This window comes from Labeo rohita, chromosome 25 (assembly GCF_022985175.1).
Source record: "Labeo rohita strain BAU-BD-2019 chromosome 25, IGBB_LRoh.1.0, whole genome shotgun sequence".
Classification (NCBI taxonomy): domain Eukaryota; kingdom Metazoa; phylum Chordata; class Actinopteri; order Cypriniformes; family Cyprinidae; genus Labeo; species Labeo rohita.
The window spans coordinates 1,419,505-1,441,782 of NC_066893.1; the positions used below are offsets into that span (position 1 = coordinate 1,419,505).

Below are 22,278 nucleotides of genomic sequence, written 5' to 3' on the forward strand. Positions count from 1 at the left end.
CTGAGCAGTCTTCCTCATTCAAACTATTGAAGCCTTACTAATGATTAAACTCATTCACTGAAAAACAAGAAAGAAACCCTGCACATTTCTAAAAGCTACCCCCATTGGCATTTTGAATATGTGAAGTGTTGTAAAGTGCTTGTTTTGATATGTGAATATCAAATATCTATAGCTATCTGTAGTTTTGATATGTAAAGTGCATGTGTTTTTCTTTTCAACCCTTCCTTTAATCATCTTTTAATCTGATCTCTTTCAGTGCATTTAGGCGTCTTCTAAATATGAGACTAGTCTTTGGTAGCACAGGTATATTTGTACTAATAGCCCAATATATATTGTGGTCAAAATTATCCTTTTTTTCCACCATAAAATAACTAGGATATTAAGTAAAGATTATGTTCCATGAAGATATTTTGTACATTTCCTACCATAAATATCTCGAAACTTAATTTTTGATTAGTAATATGCATTGCTAAGAACTTCATTTGAACAACTTTAAAGGGGTCATCAGATGCCCATTTTCCACAAGCTGATTCTTTAGGGTCTTAATGAAAAGTCTATAATATACTTTGATTAAAAATTCTCAATGGTTGTGTTAAACAAAACCCTTTTTACCTTGCCAAAATCAGCTCTGCAAAAAATCTTCCTGTTCTGGTCGAGGTTGCTTTAAATGCTAATGAGCTCTGCTCGCCCCGCCCCTCTCTTCTCTCTGTGGAGTGACGAGCCTGTTTACTTTAGCCGTGTTTAGCTGCTGAACTTGCTAACTAGCACGTTATTAGGAAAGGCGATCGCAAAGATTCATAAAAAAAAACCTTATACTCACTTCTGCTGTAAGTGAAGCTGGATCACGAATGATTTGTGCGAACATAGACGGATATATGTAGATCGGGAGGCGCATTCCCTTCACAAACAAACGTAATCTACTGCATCTTTAGCAGCTCAGATGTCGGGAGTAAATGACTACCACTATGTTCATTATTACATCCAGCAACACAACACAATCGCTCAATCGGAGATATTCTTGTCTAACTTAGATCTCTGCTCTGGCATCGAAACAGTGGAGGTCGGACTGTTACAGCTGATCTGAGGTAAAACGCTCATGTCAATCAACTATCGTGGGAGCGGCCTCTGAGAATGGCTCGATTTGAAAAAGGGGATATTATTTTTACAGATTAATTAAAAACTACTGCATGGATTTTTATCATTATAGGGCAGATTTGTACATACGCTGTCAACACACATTAATGTTCAAACAACATGTAAAAGTGAACTTAGCATCCGATGACCCCTTTAAAGGCGATTTTCTCAATATTTAGATTTTTTTGCACTCTCAGATTCCAGATTTTCTAACAGCTGTATCTCGGCCAAATATTGTGCTATCCTAACAAACATACAAACGAAAGCGTATTTATTCAGCCTTCAGATGATGTATCTCAATTTAAAAAAAAAAATTATCCTTATGACTGGTTATGTGGTACAAATCACAGTACAGAGTACTGATTTTGCTTTGTTATTAACAGAGAGTACAATATAAATATAAAGAACAGACATTTCTTTCAATCCCTTGTGAATCATTTTAAGCAGTTAGTTTTAAAACCATATATTCTGTAATAAGAAACTATGCTTGAGACTAAAGACCACAATTGTGAAGTGTGAGCATTGTTAGAAACACTTGTAACTGTATTTACATCAGTGAGGCGTGCAGTGCCTGTATAAACTGTTATGCGGTTGGAAAGACATCACAGGTGAAGTATCATATACAAAAGAGAGGAGAGATTCTGTACATGTATCAACAAGTGAACCCCAGTAGCAAATTATAGGGTTTTAAACCAGTAGAAATAATACACCTAGCCAAAAAGTGAGCAATATCCAGTGCAGTATACAATCCAATAATTGCTGAGACAGTACCATTTAAACCCACTGAAGCATACAAACATAGTCCCCATTTAAACAAATGAGGCGGTTATTGTTTCATTTCTTTTTTTACTACTACTACAAGCCTGAAAATTGTGGATTTTAAGTGAAGAGCTGCCAAATTAAAGTAACATAAAAATTCAGAGAGGTCCAGAAGATTTGCTTGTGAAAGAGGATCTGTCAGTCCATTCTGCCACTTCAATAGGATCGATCTGCGGGAAAACGACAAAAAACACTCTCTGTCCCAGATACGTGGCCCACTCTGTAACAAACATGACATATGCACATACATTTAATTCACAAATACATAAAATGTTTGTAAACATAAACACACACATATATATATATATATATATATATATATATATATATATATATATATATATATATATATATATATATATATATATATATATATATATGCCACTTTTACAGAGAGACACACTTCAGTACTTTTAACAAGTGCACTTTATAATGATGTCAAAACAAAAGTTATACTTAAAGGGGTCATCAGATGCCCATTTTCCAGAAGTTGAGAAGTTGATATGATTCTTTAGGGTCTTAATGAAAAGTCTCTAATATACTTTGGTTAAAAATTCTCAATGGTTGTGTAAAAGAACACCCTTTTTACCTTGTCAAAATCAGCTCTGCAAAAATCATCTCATTCTGGTCGAGGCTGCTTTAAATGCAAATGAGCTCTGCTCGCCCCGCCCCTCTCTTCTCTCTGTGGAGTGACGAGCCTGTTTACTTTATCCGCATTTAGCCGCTAAACTTGCTAACTAGCACGTTATTAGGAAAGGCGATCGCACAGATTCATAAAAAAAACCCTTATACTCATTTCTGCTGTAAGTGAAGCTGGACCACGAATGATTTGCGCGAACATAGACGGATATATGTAGATCGGGAGGCGCATTCCCTTCACAAACAAACGTAATCCACTGCATCTTCAGCGGCTCAGATGTCGTAAATGAGTAAATGACGACCACTATGTTCATTATTACATCCAGCAACACAACACCTCAATCGCTCAATTGGAGATATTCTTGTCTAACTTACATCCCTGCTCTGGCATCGAAACAAAGAGGGCAGACTGTTATGGCTGATCTGAGGTAAAACGCTCATGTCAATCAACTATCGTGGGAGCGGCCTCTGTTGGTGTGACGCCACACTGACAGGCATCTGAGAACGGCTCGATTTGAAAAAGGGGATATTATTTTTACAGATTAATTAAAAACCACTGCATGGATTTTTATCATTATAGGGTAGATTTGTACATACACTGCCAACACACATTAATGTTCAAACAACATGAAAAAGCGAACTTAGCATCCGGTGACCCCTTTAAGAGCACACTTTAAATTATGTTTTAATAACATTTTGCATCAGCTACTGATGAACACATCGCCTTTTATTTTAATTATCACTGGGCTATTTAACCATGTGTTTATATGTCTTTGGAAGGCTTTTATCTTTCAAACACATTAAAATGCATATATTTACTTGAAGTACCCCAGAGATTTTAAAATAAGTATTTTAACAATTAAGTGTCACATTTGCATGTTTATTGGCTCTCTGAAGTTGGTTATGGTAAATAAATAATAATGATAATAATAATAATAATAATAATAATAATAATAATAATAATTATTATTATTATTATTATTATTATTATTATTATTATTATTATTATAGATTTTTAATAATTTTTAATGTAATTTTAAAAATTATTTTTATCAATTAATTAATGGTTAGTAGTTCATTACAACTCATAAACCCCCTGCAGTTCCTTTACAAACACCAGTTTGGGAAACCTTGGCATAATATAATGTTTAATGCACTTCATGTTGTTAATAACAACAAATGGAATATATTTTAAGTATAAAATATTGTAAGCAATCTAACCAGCTCTATATATACAATTATGTGTCAGAAAACATTTAGTTTACACTTTATTAAAAACAGGGCACGAGTTAAACTGACTACTTTATAACATTTATTTGCCACTTGTACTTGAAAAGAGCAGCATGAACATTCTACTAAATATCTCATTTTGTTTTCCATGAGAAATGGTTTGGAACAAAATAAGGGTGAGTAAATAATTATTCCAATATGCATTTTTTACTGTACCTATAGAGAACCAAGAATATAAATTGCACATCTCCTTACCGGTGAAGTCATATATGCATTTTGGCTTGTCTTTCCAGTAAACCCCCAGGAAATAGACAGGCACTCCAGTGAGCATAATGACCAGCCCCACTCCACACACCAGCGGCTCTGAGTGCAAACTGAAGCCCAGCAGTAGAGCCCAGAAGAGCAGGTAACACACCGGCACTAGGAGACTCACCTGACAAGACAATAAACTCAAAACTCTCAAATTCACCCAGCTGTTAAATCCATGCAATATAAACACGATGCGGCAGTCTTTCTGACACCTGCAGCAAACTACATGAACCTGTCAGATGCAGACCATGCAATGTCATATAAATACCTTGATTGGCCTGTATAAGTTTGGCTTCTTCCACCTGTAGTAGAGCAGGCCAGCAATAGTGACTCCATAAGAGAGGTAGTTGATGAAAGACACGTAGTTGATAAGGTTGTGTGTTTCTCCAATGCACAAGATCACAATAGTGGCAGTGCACTAAAAGAGGAGAAATACAGAAAGATTAAAGTTAATGGGGGGGAACAGAACAACTTACACTTATAGTAGCAACACGAAAGGCTTGTTGCAACAACAAAAACGGAAAATCACATACGCAGACGAGCAGGGCTGGAATCGGTGTGCAGTGCTTGAAGTGGATCATAGCAAGAAGGCTGGGCAAATGTCCTTCTCGTGCCCCGGAGAAACACAACCTGTGTGTAGTCAAGCAAATACACACGTATACAGTAAATGCATAACTGTATATTCTTATACACGCAAAGGACACAACTGGCATAGAGTTCCTGAACCACCAGGGGGCACTCTTGCCATAAAATATGATTTAATGTCTAGGGCTTATAGAATTTTAGTTTTAATTTTTGGTGTTGGGTTTCAAGGACTATGAAAACATGAGGCCACACTGTATTTATTTCCTTTAAAGCAAACAACTTCACATAAAAAAAAGAAAAAAAAAAAGAAAAAAAAAAGTCAGTTTTTGATATGTCTTATTTTTTATGAATTTTGCACCATTTATTCTGTTTTTTTCCCCCTTCTGTTTGTTACTGCATTTCAATTACCCTTCAAACTGTGCGAGCTGAAATTATGAAATTCAATATATGGCCAATGGAATCACGTCAACTTCGCAAAAATTTCCATATATTGCAAAAATTAGTTTTTGCTACGTGTTTTTTTTTTTTTTTTTTTTTTATGATTTATTGTGAGACGGAAAAAAAAAAAGATGTTTTTGTCACATAACACTGGTTAATTGAAATGCTGTCTTTTTGCAATAGTTTTTAAATTGACATCTACAGCCATGGCCAAAAATATCGGCACCCTAGCAATTCTGTCAGAAAATGCAACCCTTCTCTCAGAAAATTGTTGCAGTTGCAAATGTTTTGGTACTCACATGTTTATTTTTAATTTTTGTTAGTTTGCATTGGAACAACACACACACACACACACACACACAAAAAAAAAGAAAAATCAAATCTGATACAATTCCACACAGAACCCAAAAAAATGCACTGGACAAAATTATTGGCACCCTTAACTTAAAATTTGGTAGTACCCCCTTTGGAAAAGAAAAAAAAATAACTGAAATCAATCGCTTCCATGAATAAGTTTCTTACACCTCTCTACTGAAATTTTGGACCACTCTTCTTTTGCAAACTGCTCCAGGTCATTCAGATTTGAAGGATGTCTTCTCCCAACTGCTGTTTTGAGATCTCTCCACAGGTGTTTTATGGGATTCAGATCTGGACTCATTGCTGGCCATTTCACAACTCTCCAGCGCTTTGTTTGTAACCATTTTTGAGTGCTTTTTGAAGTGTGTTTCGGGTCATTGTCCTGCTGGAAGACCCATGACCTCTGGTGGAGACGCAGCTTTCTGACACTGGCCACTACGTTGAGCCCCAAAATTCTTTGGTAATCAGATTTCATGATATTGTTCACACAGTCAAGGCATCCAGTGCCAGAAGCAGCAAAGCAACCCCAAAACATCTTTGAACCTCCACCATGTTTGACTGTAGGGACTGTGTCCTTTTCTTTGAAGGCCTCATTTATTTTTCTGTAAACAGTGCCATGATGTCCTTTACCAAAAAGCTCTGCTTTTGTCTCATCTATCCACAGTACGTTCTCCCAAAAGGACTGTGGTTTTGTCACATAAGTTTTGGCAAACTCCAGTCTTGCTTTTTTATGCCTTTGTGTCAGCAGTGGTGTCCTCCTGGGTCTCCTACCATAGCATCCCTTTCATTCAGATGGTGACTGATAGTGTGAGCTGACACTGTTGTACCCTGTGTCTGCAGATCAGCTTGAATTTGTTTGGAAGTTAATCAGGGTTCTTTATCCACCATTTGAACAATTCTTCATTGTAATTTTTCATTAATTTTGCTCTTCCGTCCATGTCCAGGGAGGTTAGCTACAGTGCCATGGGCTGTAAACCTCTTGATGATATTGTGCTCAATGGACACAGGAACATTAAGATCTCTGGAGATGGACTTGCATCCTTGAGATTGTCCATGTTTTCCCACAATTCTTTCTCTCAAATCCACAGACAACTCTTTACACTTTTTTCTTTTCTCCATGCTCAGTGTGACACAACACAAAGGTTAAGTCAACTTTTCTCCATTTTAACTGAAGTGTGATTACTATATTGCCCACACCTGTTACTTGCCCCAGGTGTGTCTAAATACAAATTACAGGAGCATCACATGCTTGAAAAACAATTATTTCTTCCAGTTTTGACAAGGTGCCAATAATTTTGTCCAGTCCATTTTTGAGTTCTGTGTAAAATTTGATCAAGTTTGACTTTTCTTCTATGTTTTTTTGTGTTGTTGCAGTGCAAACAAAAACAATAAGCACGTGAATACCAAAACGTTTGCAATTGGAACAATATTCTGAGAGAAGTGTTGCATTTTCTGACAGAATTGCAAGGGTGTCAATATTTTTGGTCATAACTGTATAAAATATCGCAACAGTTTTGCGCAAATCTGTAATGGAAAACTTAAATCATGAGGTAAGGTACCAATAAAATGAAATCAAAATATACTTACCTGGAGGAAGTGAAGAGGTAACCATTGATGCCTCCAAAAGTGGAGAGCGCCACAGAGATCGGCATGAGGGTGGAAAATACCCCGAGAAGCTTTTCACCGAAAGTCTAAGGGAAAAGAAACAACGCTTTAGCATATCATTTACAGAATGAAAACATTTAGAGAAGGATGTCTTGTCTGTTGATAGCAGTACATTTTGTGCTGTCTGTTGTCTTTGCACCTGATTTACTAAAGAAAGTATACAAATCAGACACAAATGCACACATAAAATCTGTGTTATAGTATAACACATATAATAGTTCACACAACAGAACTGACAATCTTGTGCATTGTTTGCGAATTTATGCAGCTGACTGTCGCAATCTGATATACTTTACTAAGCCTGTACAACATCATTCCACTACCACAATCCAGACACCTCAATCAATGGATATACATTATCTCTGCTTGTAAATCTTATTCAGTCATTTGATCCAGGGCTATTTTAGCTAAATATACTAAAATTGTTGTTACTGGAAATCAAATAAACATTAAGGCCTGGTTTCACAGACAGGGCTTAAACTAAACCAGGAATAGGCCACATTTCAATTAAACATTACTAGTGTGCCTCTTGCGACAAAGCAAAGGTATAGCTATACTTTTAGATCAGTCAGTGGCAGTTTCTTTTAGCTGAAACAGCTCAGACTTAGTCTAGGACTAGGCTGAAGCCTTGCCTGTAAAACCAGGGGTAACTGAAATAAAATAAAATATTTATTAAAAAATGCAACCTATTTTCTTTCAACTAGTTGCCAAACATTTCTTATTTTCATGTAGTTTCACTTAATGTAAAAAACAAAAAACAAAAAAAACAAGAAACAAACAAACAAACAAAAAAAAAAAAAATAATAATAATAATAATAATAATAATAATAATAATAATAATAATAATAAATATTGCTAAAACTTTTAACTAAAATTAAATAGAAAATACAAAACAAAAATGTATTCCATATATCCATACAAACACAACCATCTCTTTTTAATCCAATTCCGAATGTTGTCTGGAGACTGTAATAGTGTGAATTAGAGTGCTAATAATCTAGTCCTGTAAATGAATGAAATATTTTTAAGACTCAAAGGCTTCTACTTACAACAGCCACTGCATTGGAGGACAGCAGTTCCTCAGGAGACATGGAGGAGAAATATGCGATGTTTGTGAGCGTGTACACAAATGTCACCAGTGGAATGGAGATGTATATTGCTCGAGGCAGATTCCTGAGGGGAATAAATAATTTAAATTCCAATATATATATAATTATAATTTATAAATGTATATATCCAGCCACAGAGCATGTCCGGATAAAAGGTCCTGGTTAAAAGGATAATAACTACGGAGTACATAATAACTGTACGTTCGACAACACAAACAAAAAAAATATATATTTGTGCTTAGAGGTGAAGTTAACTTCCAGAACAAAAATGTTATGTGTTAATTTCCTAACACATACTGCGTTGATCACACTACGAATAGGACAAAACTATAATGCTATAAGAAACAGAAAAGATTAATTCATTGTTTACCTGGGTCTTTAGTCTATGATTCGCTCACTTCACCTCTTATCAGACACGTTTTCGGGTTTGAGTCGTTCGTTCATCACATGACAGCCCCATAAGATGAACGAACGACTCGAACTAATTCCAGTACAGAACCTAATAGGATGTTGCGCATGCGCAATTGAACGAATCACCCCCCCCCCACCTGAGACGACTCGTTCTTTCCGAGTCACATTAAAGGGGTCATCGGATGCTAAGTTCACTTTTACATGTTGTTTGAACATTAATGTGTGTTGGTAGTGTATGTACAAATCTACCCTATAATGATTAAAATCCATGCAGTGACTGAAGACAGAAAGACATGAACATCTTGGATGAAGGAGGTGAGTAAATTATTTGTAAACTGTTGTTCTGGAAGTGGACTTCTCCTTTAAAATTGTAAGATTTTAAAGGTGCTATATGTCATTTTTTGATGACACTAAGCATAAAAATGCTTTAGTGCAGTCAAAAATGCTGATATTTAGGTAACATAATAAGTTCACATACTTGTTTCTCCGCAAAACAATGCTACAGCCATTTATTCTTCTTAGAAATGTGCATTTAGTATGTGAATGTCTGTTTTTGTTTTGATCTGTTTCCTTCTGCCCACTGTTAATTTACCCAATAGTATTTTGACACCCGGGGTTGCCAGTTGTTGAAAAACACATCATTTTGCAGCTGTATCAGACTTGCTCAGAGATTGCAGATTCTGCCTGTCCTAAAAAGCCCCGGCATCCATCTAAAAAGCTCTTTGAGCAGAGGCATATTAAACACAGATAAAACAACTCATCACCTTACATTATAAGGCTCACTGACGACCCTGCAGCTGCCCAAACAGCACTGGTGGAAGAGCGTCTGGCAGAAATGCCTAGCAGGTAGTCTCACCTGTGCTTATATCTAGTTAACCTGGCTACCAGTGACTACTGTGAACAGTGCAGTTGGCATCCAGGAAATACTGGAAGGCTGCCGGGGAAGGCTGAATGCAGTAAAGACTGCATTAGGGGTGGAGGGGCTAGTTACCCTAGCCACACATCTCCAAAGCAGGAAGCCACAAAGACTCCCTACATAACTACAAGCAGAGCAAATAAAATACAGCTTGGCGGTCCACCGAGAGGGAGGATGGAAGATGGACCAAACAGGTTGGAACGACTGGAATGAATAAGACAAGTAAAAAAAGGATCCTAAGAAAATGTAGCTGCGGGTGGTCCAAAGTTACAACAAACCAGGGCTTGCAAATCCACCAGGGGAAAGCAAAGTGTTCCAACAACACCCAGGTGCATACTAGCACTGCAACAGCAGGACAGACAAAGAGGAACTGTAGCCAGGTTGAGCACCACAGTGGTACTGAGCCCACCATTGCACCTAGCAGAAAGGAGCAAGAGCAGCCCCTGTGAGAGGAGTCCCATCAACCTGTAACCCAACAGCTGTTTCTTTCCAACGCAACAGCAAATAGGGAATCCACAAGACCCACAGCTGAGATGCCAAGCCGGAAAGCCAAGATCAAATGGCCGAAAGCCAGTGAGAAGGATGAACGGAGAAGCTTTGATCAGAGACTACAAACAATCTTCCAGAGCTCCCTGAGAGGCAGCATAATCACAATGAGAGACATCATCTACAATAAAGGCAGAGAAAGATTCGGAGAGCTGCCACAGAGAAAGGTCCCTGTCAAACATAGTGGGATACGAGAGAAGGAGATCCTGCAGCTAGTAAAGGAAGGTCAAGGACCACAAAAAAGAGGGCCTGAAGAACCTGTGGAACCAGATCAGAGTTAGGGTTACACACTTGAGGAGAGCAGAGAGGATCAGGAAATGAAGAAGCTGGAAAGAAAAAGCAAGGTCGAACTTCCTTCAGGACCCGTTCAAGTTTGCCTGCAGTCTATTGGAAGAGAAGAAAACCTGGACACTGTATACCACCAAGCAGGAGCCGAAAAATTACAATAAAAGCCAGACCAGGGACAGCCTCCAAGAAAGTCCTCTCGGGCCACCGAGGTACATCCCTCAATCACCAGAGCCATCCTCAGAAAATGGGATGCTCCACAAACAGTGCATCAGGCTATTACTCAGTTGAAACACCAAGAGGTTGTGGGATCGATACATTATGGTCGGACAGGCTATCAACCAAGGTGTGGTCCAAAGCCACAAAGATTGAGAGGAAAAGGCTGATCATGCAGGAGGTCAAAAAGAAGGAAGAGGAAAGTTACATGATCAAAGCTGTCAGCCAATTCCAGCAAGTGAAATGGACAACCTGGGAGGCCGTCATCGGCAGGAACATCACATGGGATGATCTGTGGAAGCTGCCCCAAACAAGGTTAAGCTTCCTGATCAGGGCCACGTACGATACCCTTCCAAGCCCCAGAACCTGCATCGCTGGTATTGCACAGAAGAGCTTTGCCAGCTTTGTGGCCACCAGAGTCCCAGCCTACAACACATTCTCTCTGGCTGTAAGACTGCTCTGACCCAGGGCTGGTACGGGTGGCGCCACGGTCGTGTTCTGCGGAAACTAGCAGAGGTCAATGAAGCACACAGACTCAAAGTGAACAAAGTCAGCCCAACAACATCAGACCGGCCTGTTCAATTTGTCAGGCAAGGGGGAGAGGCACTAAGCAGCATCATATGGGAGAGGTCCCTGTTGTCACCAGGAGGTGAGTGGGACCTGAGAGCTGATCTCGCTGCCAACTTAAGTTCTCATAGCAGATTGTCTCTTCGATCTGACATTGTAATCTGGCCCACCACCACGAAGATTTTCATCATGGCTGAAATAACTATGCCATGGGAAGATGGGATGGAGGCAACGTTTGAGAGAAAAAAGGAGAAGTACCTTACAGCTGCATGCACACAAGCTGGGTGGAGGGCATATACCTTTCCAGTGGAGTTGGGCTACAGAGGCTTCAATGGAACCTCCACACAGTGATTCCTTAAAGGGGTCCTATTATGCTTTTTCACTTTTTGATTTTCTTTAATCAATGTGTGGTGTGTGTTTGGGCATAAAAAAAATAAAATACAAGCATTGACTAGAGTGCCCACCATCTGCTCCGGTTGCCGCGTCGTTGCCACATCACACACATGTGCGGTACAAAGGGTCGAAATGCGGTGAGGCCGCTGATATAAACACAAGCATTGACTAGCATGACCGCGATCATCTCGAGTGGCCATGTCGGAGTCATTCTGTAGACATGTGCAGTGTGTGGTAAGAGATTTATTCATCATAGGCTAGGCTAGGCTAAGCTAATCAGTGATGATGTTGCTTGTTTTCTGTAATAAAGGCAATAAAGGCCTTCTGTAGCGAATTGATCCATATTTAAAACCTAAGAATCACTTCAATCTAGCTTGTGCTAACAGTTGTACATGGAACTTGCTGCTTTGACAAGGGGCGTGGCAGTATTGAAACACCGTCAATAACAACACACTGGGACAGCTAACCAATCACAACACATTTTGTTTTTCAGAAGGCGGGCCTTCATCAAACCTGGAAGTAACTGAGCCATTTGTGCCAGGCTGGGGAGAAAGGTACTGTAATAACGTAAATTATGTAAAAAATATTGTGTTTTTCGAACCACCAAGCATGAGAGCATGTTCTAGTACACCCCCAAAACAAAATCAAGACTTGTGAAAGAGCATAATAGGACACCTTTAAGACTCTCGGAGTCAAAGGCCCCTAGTTGCAGAAGGCTCTCAAAGACCTGACAGAGGGAGAAGAGTAGGGGAGTTTTTGGCTCTGGTTATGTAGAAAAGACAAGGCTTGGGGCAGAGACGGATTCTAGGGTGGCTGCAGGGGGCAGCAGTGAGACATCCCCGCTGCTGCTCCACCACCCGGAGATGTTCCAGGATTAAAAGAGTGAAACGTCATTGAAGGGTGGCTGCCGGCTGATGACCCTGCAGCTTTCCAAACGGCACTGGCAGAAGTGCGCCTGGCAGAAATGCCAGGTAGTCTCATCTGTGCTTATATCTAGTTGAATAACATTGTCAGTTACAATCGTTCGTTGTTCCATCTGGCAACCTGTGTGAGGGTCAAGTCTGAGGAGGAGTGGGCGGGAGAAACAACGTTCTCCAGTATTTTAAAATTGGACTGTAGTTCCCATTTCAACTGCTGACTGAATATTACATACTGCACCTTCAATATATACAGTGTGTATGTACATTTCTGAAATAGCTTATGTCATATAATGTGGCTAATATTCAGTATCATGACAATTATATCAGTTGTAAGCAAATGGCAGCAGTTTCCTCAGAATGAGCCAGTAAAACAGTTCCAGCAGATTTTGTCAGTCCAGCCAAGTTGGAAAAGTGGTATCAAACTAACCTCCTCGGATCCACCACTTCCTCCGTCACATAGTTGAGGAAGTTCCAGCCGCTGAAGGCAAAGGAGGCATGAAGAAAAGCCAGAGCAATCTGCCCTATAGAAGGAGCTTTATTAAACGTGAACGCCACCTGTGGAGTCAGGCTCTCATAATTACCTGAGGAGACAGAAACAGCTCTATTAACTGGACAATAGCAAATAGGACACACCAGGCCTAATGTTATTAGGAGATATAGAACTAAGAACTAATATTTATATGCATTTTAGGTATTCTGCTATACCAGTATAAAGATCTCACTGGTTTACATTACAAATAAATACCAGCAACTGCAGTAAATTGCATAATTTTGCTCAATTTGGTCCTCTGAATAAAACGTTTTCATTCAAGTTTCATTAAAGAAAACAATTTACCTCCAAAGATCTGCACTAAACCCACAGTAATGATGAGCCCCAGAGCCATCAGCTTCCCCACGGTAAAGGCGTCCTGGATCCTTGTGGCCAAACGTACACTGTAGCAGTTCACCCAGGTCAAAAACACTGCAAATATCCACAGGCACAGACGTAAAATATTGTATAATGTCTTGATTGATTCACTCTGTGAAGCGTGACTTCAGATACAACGTTTCTCTAACAATGTGACTAAATTTTCACGTTGAAAATGACTTGGCATCAGGGAATGCTGCTTTAGGATTACTTTGTATGGGGTTCTTGACAGAAATGTGGGAATGCTAAAAAGGGGAGTGGATTTGTAATTCTATGGGCTCATCCATCAGTGTCACAGCTTACACACTCTTTCATAATCACTTTCCCTTCACCAGGAGAAGTTAGAGCCCAATTGAAACAAATCAGTTTGAATGAGAACAAAACCCGAGAGCAAAGAGCAGGTCTGTGAGGAGATGGAAGGCCTTGCGTTTTCCTGGCGCTCTCTTGCTGCTGTTGTTTTGGTTTGTGTGAATGACTCCACATAACAGACTTGAATAATGAGAGCTAATGCAGCAATCACATGCTATAGAGCCACGCCGCTCCATCACTGAGCCGTCAAGTACTGCTGGCACAGTTCCAGAACTGCAACTGTGACTGGGTCATTCTCAGGACAAAAAAAAAGTATGTATGCATGCATTTAGCCTTACTGGCAATAAAAGCTAATTCATGGCAATAAGTAGTCTAAAACAAATGAGTTAAATGCATTTCCCACAACAAAACCAACAACAACAACAACAACAAAGTGATTCTCATTTATTTTATTTTAAATAAACATCTACTAAATCAATAAATTGACTTTACTTAGGGTTCTACGATGGTGTTTTAGTGCTGTAGTTAAAAAACAAAAAAAAATTCTAAGAAAAATTTAAGATTATAAGATTAAAGTCGAAATACTACAAGAATAAAGTCATAATATTCCAAGAATGGAATATTATGAGAATTATGTTGAAATATTGCGAGAATAAAGTCGAAATATTACAAAGTATAAAGTTGAAATATTACGAGAATAAAGTTAAAATACTCCGAAAATAAAGTCGAAATTATAAGAATAAAGTTAAAATACTATGAGAATAAAATCAAAATGTTTCGAGAATAAAGTCAAAATATTACGAGAATAAAGTTGAAATTATGAGAATAAAGTCGAACACACACCCAGTCAACATTCGTTTGGGGGGCGTAATAGCTCTCTTATTTAACCCTTTTTAATACTACAAATATATTGGGATTATTAGCAGAAATCACACCATGTGTCATACTCGCGGGACAGTATGCTTGGAAATTATATTTCACGTCTTCGATTGCGTTCGTTATTTGTAGTGCACCAGCCACCCAAAAATGGCAATAAGATTTGTGCTTTTGGTACTTTTAAAATAAAACAAGGTCTCAGCTTTCAAAATATATTGTTGTCATTTCTGAGGTATGTAAGTAACTATTCACAAGCTGTTTTATTCATGGTATAATACAGTAAAAGAATGGACATAATATTTAATGTCTTTCATTCATTATTTGTAGTGTGCCAGTAATCAGTAATCACAAAAATGGTGTGCTTTAATGCTTTTTTGATATAACACAGCTCAACTTTTTTTTTTTTTTAATCACAAAATACAAATTATAAATGTGTTTATTTCAAGTTTATAAAAATATATAAAAGTGAAGGAACATCAGCAGGCATGAAAACAAACAAACAAACAAAACAAAAAAAACAGTATAGACTAATTTAATGAAACAAATGTCTCATTATTGTAATCGGAAGTATGATTGACATGACACTTAAACTGAAGCGAATACAGTGATCACACCACATTAAAGAGCATGAAAAACACACTACTGTAATAAACATATTGTTCATATTGTTGTTTTTCGCTGTAAAACTGACAGATTTTGAAAGCTGAGACTTTGAAATATCTCCTGGTTCTCCCAATCCAGGGCATTTGCATGCACAACAGGCTAGAATATACTCTTAAAATATCATAACCTTAATCTTATAATTGCTACAAATAAATTCTCGTAATTTTGACTTTATTCTCAAACTATTTCGACTTTATCCTCATAGTGTTTTGAACTTTATTCTCAAAATATTATGACCAAAATTCCATGGCAGGGTTCCGACTCTTAATGATTAATACATTTATATGAATCCTGATCCTGGACTTTTGATATATATATATATATATATATATATATATATATATATATTTTTTTTTTTTTTTATTTATTTATTTATTTATTTTTTTTGTAGCTTATGTAATGCTTTTTTGTCCTATTTTTAATAAGTACAATTTATTTATTAGTAATAATTTTACAAAACATGGATAGTCCAGTAAAATAGGCCCAATTAATTCACTTGTGTGCTTTTCTACTTAATTATTTACCAGAACTGTGCAAAATAATATATACTGTTTTTAGACCTCAGTCCTCATTCACTTTCACCATACTGGAAAGAGTGGGCAGCAGGGTATTCTTCAAAAATTCATCTTTTGTGTTTAAAAAGAAATAAAGAAAGAAAGCAGCATTTAAAAAAATAAACTGTATAAATACAGAAGCCAAGCACTCACATATGCAAATGGTGGACAGCAAGCGTGTGGCTATGTATGGAGGAACACAATATGGGAAAACGGGCTGAAGCACATAGTTGGAGAACGTGAGAGCGATGACTGCCAGTGTGGTGGGATACATGATCAACACTGCGCTCCATAACAGCAGAAACCTAGAGAGCAACACAACACAACACATTCAGCACATGTGATGGACGTTTGATTTTCATCCATTGTTTACTAGATCATGTATGGACCTGTCATACCCCACGAGACCGCCAAAAATCTCTGTGACATAGGAATAGTCTCCCCCAGATTTAGGAATGGTGACCCCTAGTTCCGCGTAGCAGAGGGAGCCCAGAGCAGCTACGCCTCCTCCTAACATCCACACTAGCAGCGCCAACCCAACCGAACCCGAATGCTCCAGAACACCCTTAGGAGAGATGAAGATCCCTGAGCCAATTATGTTACCTGAAAAGACAAAGAAACATGTAACTTTAATTTCCTGAACACAAACAGGCCCAGTGATTTACAGTGCAAGCTATGTGCCCTCGATGCGATGAGGCGAGCTTCACGGCTGACTTCTACCTGATGGTCAAAGTGGCATTACGTCACAAAAGTGTGGACTGTGGAAGACTGTAAGGGTTTAGGGTGCGATTTGGGACATAACCAAAGACTTGTGCGAGGAAGTTATGAGATCCACAAGTTCAAATAACTTAGATACCCCCAATATTAAATATGTTAAATGAATGAAATTTTAAATGAAATGAATACAATTTTTAGTTTACTCACCAGACTAATATTAAATATCTGATATACTATTATATAGCAGTCAACATTTGAAGTGGATCAAAAAAGTTAATCTAAGTTGTCGTAAGGCAAGAATGGGCATTGTTTTCGTTTTAGGATGACTTTGATGTAAGATTTTGATCCACTTTAAATGTTGACTATACATATATAAAGCCTAATGGCACAGTTTTTTTTTTTTTTTTTTTTTTTTTTTTTTTTTTTAATATATGAAAGTACATCTAGCATCAATTAGTCCAACATTATAATGACATTATGATGATTTAGGTAACACAACTACTACAAATTCTACTACTAGTAACAAAATAAAAGGATTAATGAGCTGCTGGGTTCATGAATATTGATCACGTTGTCTGCATTTGCTCGAACTGATTTGCTGAAATCAAAATAGGGGTGATAATAGGCGAGCGCCAGCCAATGAAACTGCCGTTTGCGCATTGGAAAAACCTGCAGTTGTTAAAAGCTGAAGAATTCCAAAGGAACTCTGTTATTTTGACAGGAAAATACAACAAAGAATATCGTTTACATGTAGCGTGTCAATTCTGCATGATATATAAGACTCTCTCGTGCTGTATCTTTCTTTGCGTGTGTGTGAGACAAATCGGCCTTCACACTAGAGTTTACGGTTCGTCAAACACAGGTATGCTGCACATCCATTCAGATTAACTGAAAATTAAAACTATAATAATATTCAAATAAATTATTAATTTAACGCTGGTAACTGTGTTGTAACGGGGGAAAGTAATTTGTTTGATTACTCGTTACTGAAAAAATTAAAAAAAGTAACTCAGTTTATTTATAATGCTGTTATTCCTATCACTAGTTATCGGTCATAACTTCTGGAGAAAAATAGTGCAAACACTGGATGAATATGAATATCAAAAGAAGTATAGTTTGAAACATCTGCACATTCAGCTGTAAACATACAGTGTGCCAGAACAACTGACAACAACTACACACAATTATGTCAAAATGCACAGTTTTGGTGAATCACCTCGTAAACATAGTCTTAAATGAGTAATAATGTCTTAAATGACCGTGAGAGTTTGGAGAAAAATGGATATGTGTCAGATCTGCGTCATGTGTGTCAGATTTTCCTTTTATAGATGTTGGTGTTGGTAATATGTGACCTTGGACCACAAAACCAGTCGTAAGTAGCACAGGTATATTTGTAGCAATAGCCAAAAATACACTGTATGGATCTTAATTATATATTATTTTTGTTTAATGCCAAAAATTATTAGGATATTAAGTAAAGATCATGTTCAATGGAGATATTTTACTGTATATTTCTTACTGTAAATATATAAAAACTTAATTTTTGATTAGTAATATGCATTGCTAAGAATATCATTTAGACAAATTTAAAGGTGATTTTCTCAGTATTTTGATTTTTTTGCACCCTCAGATTCCAGATTGAAATAGTTGTATTTTGGCCAAATATTGTCTTATCCTAACAAATCATACATTAATGGAAATCTTATTTATGAGGCATAAATCTCAATTTCCAAAAAAAAAAAAAATGCCCCCTATGGGTGGTTTTGTGGTCCAGGGTCACATATTTGTTCATTTTACTGCTAAATATGCATTCCAATTTAATTTCAAATTGTCTAGGCCCCTCAGAAAGAGATTGGGACGGGCCCCACCCCCTTGGCCCCCTTAACATTTTCAGTTTGATAATCTGACTCTGAAATGCAGTGAGGAATAGCCTTGCAGTATACAACAATATTTATTTATTTATTTATTTATTTATTTATTTATTTATTTATTTATTTATTTATTTATTTTTAAGAAACTGAAAAAAAAAAAAAAAAAAAAAAAAAAACGTGTATAAAATAGAAAAGGAATATGAAAAACAGGGAGAGCAATATAAATAGGTTTATCTTTATCAGATTAGTCCCAATGAACAAGGTTCCTCTTGTGATTATAGCGTGCAGACTGTTTTTTTCTTTCTTTCTTTCTTTATTTAACCTTTTTGTTGTTTTTAGCATGTATAGTCTAATCCCATGCTGAATTTTGTGTTTATAGCAGCTTGCAAGAAAGGACATCTGACCTTTATCACAAACTAGTTAAAATTAAAATCTCAATATGGTCTCAAGTAGTCAAACTTCAAGATTGTTTATTTTACAAAAAATAATCCTACTCTCGATAGATTTCCCCCCTTTAATTTAGAGTACTATAGTAGTACATCATAAGTACTAACCCAAAACCAAACACAAATACACAACAGCTAGCAAAAGTGCATGGCTGGTCAACATCACCCATGTGGCCCTGCTGTAGTACCTGTGAGAGTTTTCATAGGCAGACAATGATCGGCCCCCCTCACTAACCCACTTCCTGGCAGCTCTTCTCTCGAGAACCCAAGTGTCGTACAACGAGATTACGTAACAGCAGGCATAAATAATCTACTGCTGCCCGTCACAGAGTCGGCTGCCATCAGACGCGCAGGGAACAATCTTTAGCTTTCATTCGGCTCCTTTCAAGAGGACAAACACATCTGAGAGGGCCCACATGCTGGGTGTTGAATTTAGACCGAAGTAAACATATAAGATTAAAAATATCTGCAAACTTAAGTTGTTTTTCAACACTTAACCGTTGATATTTTTGTAGATAATTAAGTACCTTGTTTTTCAAGATTGTATGTTAAGGCAAAGAAATAAATATACCTAAACATACTAAAGAGCTATATACACAGACACAATTAAAAATAATAATATTAATTATTAATAATATATAATAAATAACCAATTAATTAATTATCTAACTGACTACGGTAAATAAATAAATACATAAAAAAAAACACATTGATTAAAAAGTATAAAGTTTATATAATGTGTGTTCTAGTGTACGTACAAAACACCAAATATAATTGTGGACTAACAAAATGGCGAGTATCTGTGAGGCATTTGTCTTTTTAAGTCTTGATACGTTTACATGTTGGAAGAATCAGAAAAGAAAATAAGTTGTGAACTTCCCTTACCAATGATGATCGTGCACGCGCTCAGAAGTCCAATCTCCTTCTTGAGTGTCACGCGCTCAGGGATGCCGGAGTCTCGTTTAAGCTCGCTGTCTTTCATGATGCTCCTCTGAGCCTCTGTCCTTTTCCTCTCTACTCCATCCATTTCGGTTCGCGCACGAACAGAGAGCTGGGCTTCCTCTCTTCAACTCGCTTCAGAGGATTGAAACACGGTGAAAAGGCCGCGCAGGCGCCGCATCGCGCGCTGTCCGGATAGAATGTTAACGAGCGCGCGGCATGACTGATCCACACACGCGGGTGCACAGACGCTGCACATCGGGCTGGCATTTCACAAAATCATTAGTTGAGGCTGCATGTGGCCTTTGCACTAACTAACTAACTAACGAACTAAAACTAGAATAAAAAGTTTGTCAAGACAAACTTTAGGTTGGTTTGAGAAAGCCTAGCCTGAAAGTTTAAAGCAGGTGTAAAAGCTTTAAGTTTGGAAATTTAGATAGACTAGATGCATGTTGATAACATGTTTCTAGCATGATTAACATGTTGCTAGCATGTTTCATCGTTATCGACACATTGTTAGTATGTTGCTAGGTTGTTTAATATTATCAACATGTTGTTAAGTATATTTCTAGTATGATTAGCATTTCATTACCATGTTACTAGCATGTTTCTAGCATGATTAGCATGCAGTTAACATGTTGCTGGCATATGTCTAGCATGATTCAACTATTTAGCATGTTTCATACGTTGCTAACATGTTTCTAGCATGATTAGCATGTTGTTAACATGATTAGCATGTTGTTAGCATGTCTCTAGCATGATTAGCATGCTGTTAATATGATCAACATATTATTAGCATGATTAACATGCCATCATGTTGCTAACATGTTTCTAGCATAATTAACTTGTTATTTGGATGTTGTTTGCATGACTAGGATCATTAACATATAGCTGACATGTTGTTAGCATTTGTCTAGCATGATTAGATAACGTTGATAACATGTTAACATGTTTCTAGCATGGTTAACATGTTGCTAACATGTTTTAGCATTATCAACATGTTGCTAGCATGTCTCTAACATGATTACCATTTTGTTAACATGATTAACATATTGTTAGCATGATTAACAAGTTGTTATCATGTTGCTAACATGTTTCTGGCATGATTAACATGTTATTATGATGTTGTTAGCATGATTAACATGTTGTTGCCATGTTTTTAACATGTTTCTGGCATGACACATGTTATTAGGATGTAGTTAACATGATTAGCACGTTGCTAGCATAATTGGCATATAGTTGACATGTTGTTAGCATATTTCTAGCATGATAATACTAGAAATGATAATGATGATAGAATGTTAACATGTATAACATCTGGCATGATTAGCATGTTGTTAGCATGATTAGCATGTAGTCAACACGTTGATAGCATAACATGTTGCTAACATGTTTCTGACATGAATAATGTCCCAGATAATACATGTACGTCTGCTAGAAGTCTGTTAAAGATCTCTTGATCTGGAAAGCATCTGCTGTGTACAAACATCTGACAGACGTCTGTAAGATGTCAGTTTTACATACATTCTAAATCATTAACATCTTAAAGACATCTAATAGACGTGTATTTGACATCTGAAAGGAAACATCCAATAGACGTATTGCAGATGAGCAAACTACATCTTGCAGATGTAAATGCAGATGTCAAATAGACATCTCCGAGATGTATGTGTGCTGTCAGTGGTGTTATTAAAATATTAATAACATGATTAGCGTGTTGCTAGCATGTTTCGAACATGATTAGCATGTTAGCATGTTTCTAGCATGATTAACACGCTAGCATAATTACGATGTTGTTTGCATGTTTCTAACATGATTAGCATATATTGTTAACATAATTGGCATATAATTAACATGTTAGCGTATTTCTAGCAAAACTAGCATAGTTAGCGTGACAACGTGTAGCAACATGTTGATAACATGTTGCTAACATGTTTCTGGCATGAGTAGTGTGTTGTTAACATGTTTCTAGCATGCTTATCATGTTGTTAGCAAGATTAACATGTTGCTAACATGTTTCTGGCATGATTAATGTATTATTAGGATGTTGTTAACATGATTAGCATGTTGTTATCATGATTAGCATATAGGCTGCATCCGAAAGCCCCAAGGCAGGAAGGCATCAAGACAAGTCCGAATACAAATTCGGTTTCACTTCCTGTCTCCGGAGGTACCTTCTTCTGATCAAATTTTGAAGGCAGCATAGATGTATCTTTCACTGCTTTTTGCACTTTTGATGTTATTTCTAGCGAGAAATCAGTATTATAGTAATTAAATATTCATTTAGCTATCATCAAAACTTGTTCTATTTTGTTGTAGATCATTAAATCGTTACACTGCCTCCGAAATAAGTTGCATGAGGAGCCTTCATGCAAAAACACTGCCTACAAAGTCACTGACTGATAAGGCAGTGAGGCAGCGAGGCAGCGAGGCAGCAAGTCAGCTGTCTAGGCTTTT

The 22,278-nt window shown here is 37.3% G+C and overlaps 1 protein-coding gene across 1 annotated transcript; it reads right to left on the reverse strand.

The window, feature by feature from the left end:
- Window positions 1-1,494: 1,494 nt before the first annotated feature.
- slc7a10b (solute carrier family 7 member 10b) lies at window positions 1,495-20,073 on the reverse strand. Its single transcript, XM_051099507.1, has 11 exons — window positions 19,768-20,073; window positions 16,247-16,451; window positions 16,002-16,153; window positions 13,375-13,500; window positions 12,967-13,120; window positions 8,226-8,349; window positions 7,099-7,202; window positions 4,665-4,761; window positions 4,400-4,549; window positions 4,078-4,255; window positions 1,495-2,173 (listed from the first exon to the last, which is right to left on the reverse strand). Exons 1-11 carry the CDS (start codon window positions 19,907-19,909, stop codon window positions 2,052-2,054), a joined length of 1,554 nt encoding a protein of 517 aa, XP_050955464.1. The 5' UTR covers window positions 19,910-20,073; the 3' UTR covers window positions 1,495-2,051.
- Window positions 20,074-22,278: the final 2,205 nt, after the last annotated feature.

Bases quoted from the DNA above. Each gene is read 5' to 3' on its own strand.
- slc7a10b (XM_051099507.1), bottom strand. From the start codon at position 19,909: ATGGATGGAGTAGAGAGGAAAAGGACAGAGGCTCAGAGGAGCATCATG. The intron at 4,762-7,098 runs GTAAGTATATTT...GACTACACACAG, and splicing joins TACCTCTTCACTTCCTCCAG to GTTGTGTTTCTCCGGGGCAC. The intron at 2,174-4,077 runs GTAAGGAGATGT...TGTTTGTTACAG, and splicing joins ATGCATATATGACTTCACCG to AGTGGGCCACGTATCTGGGA.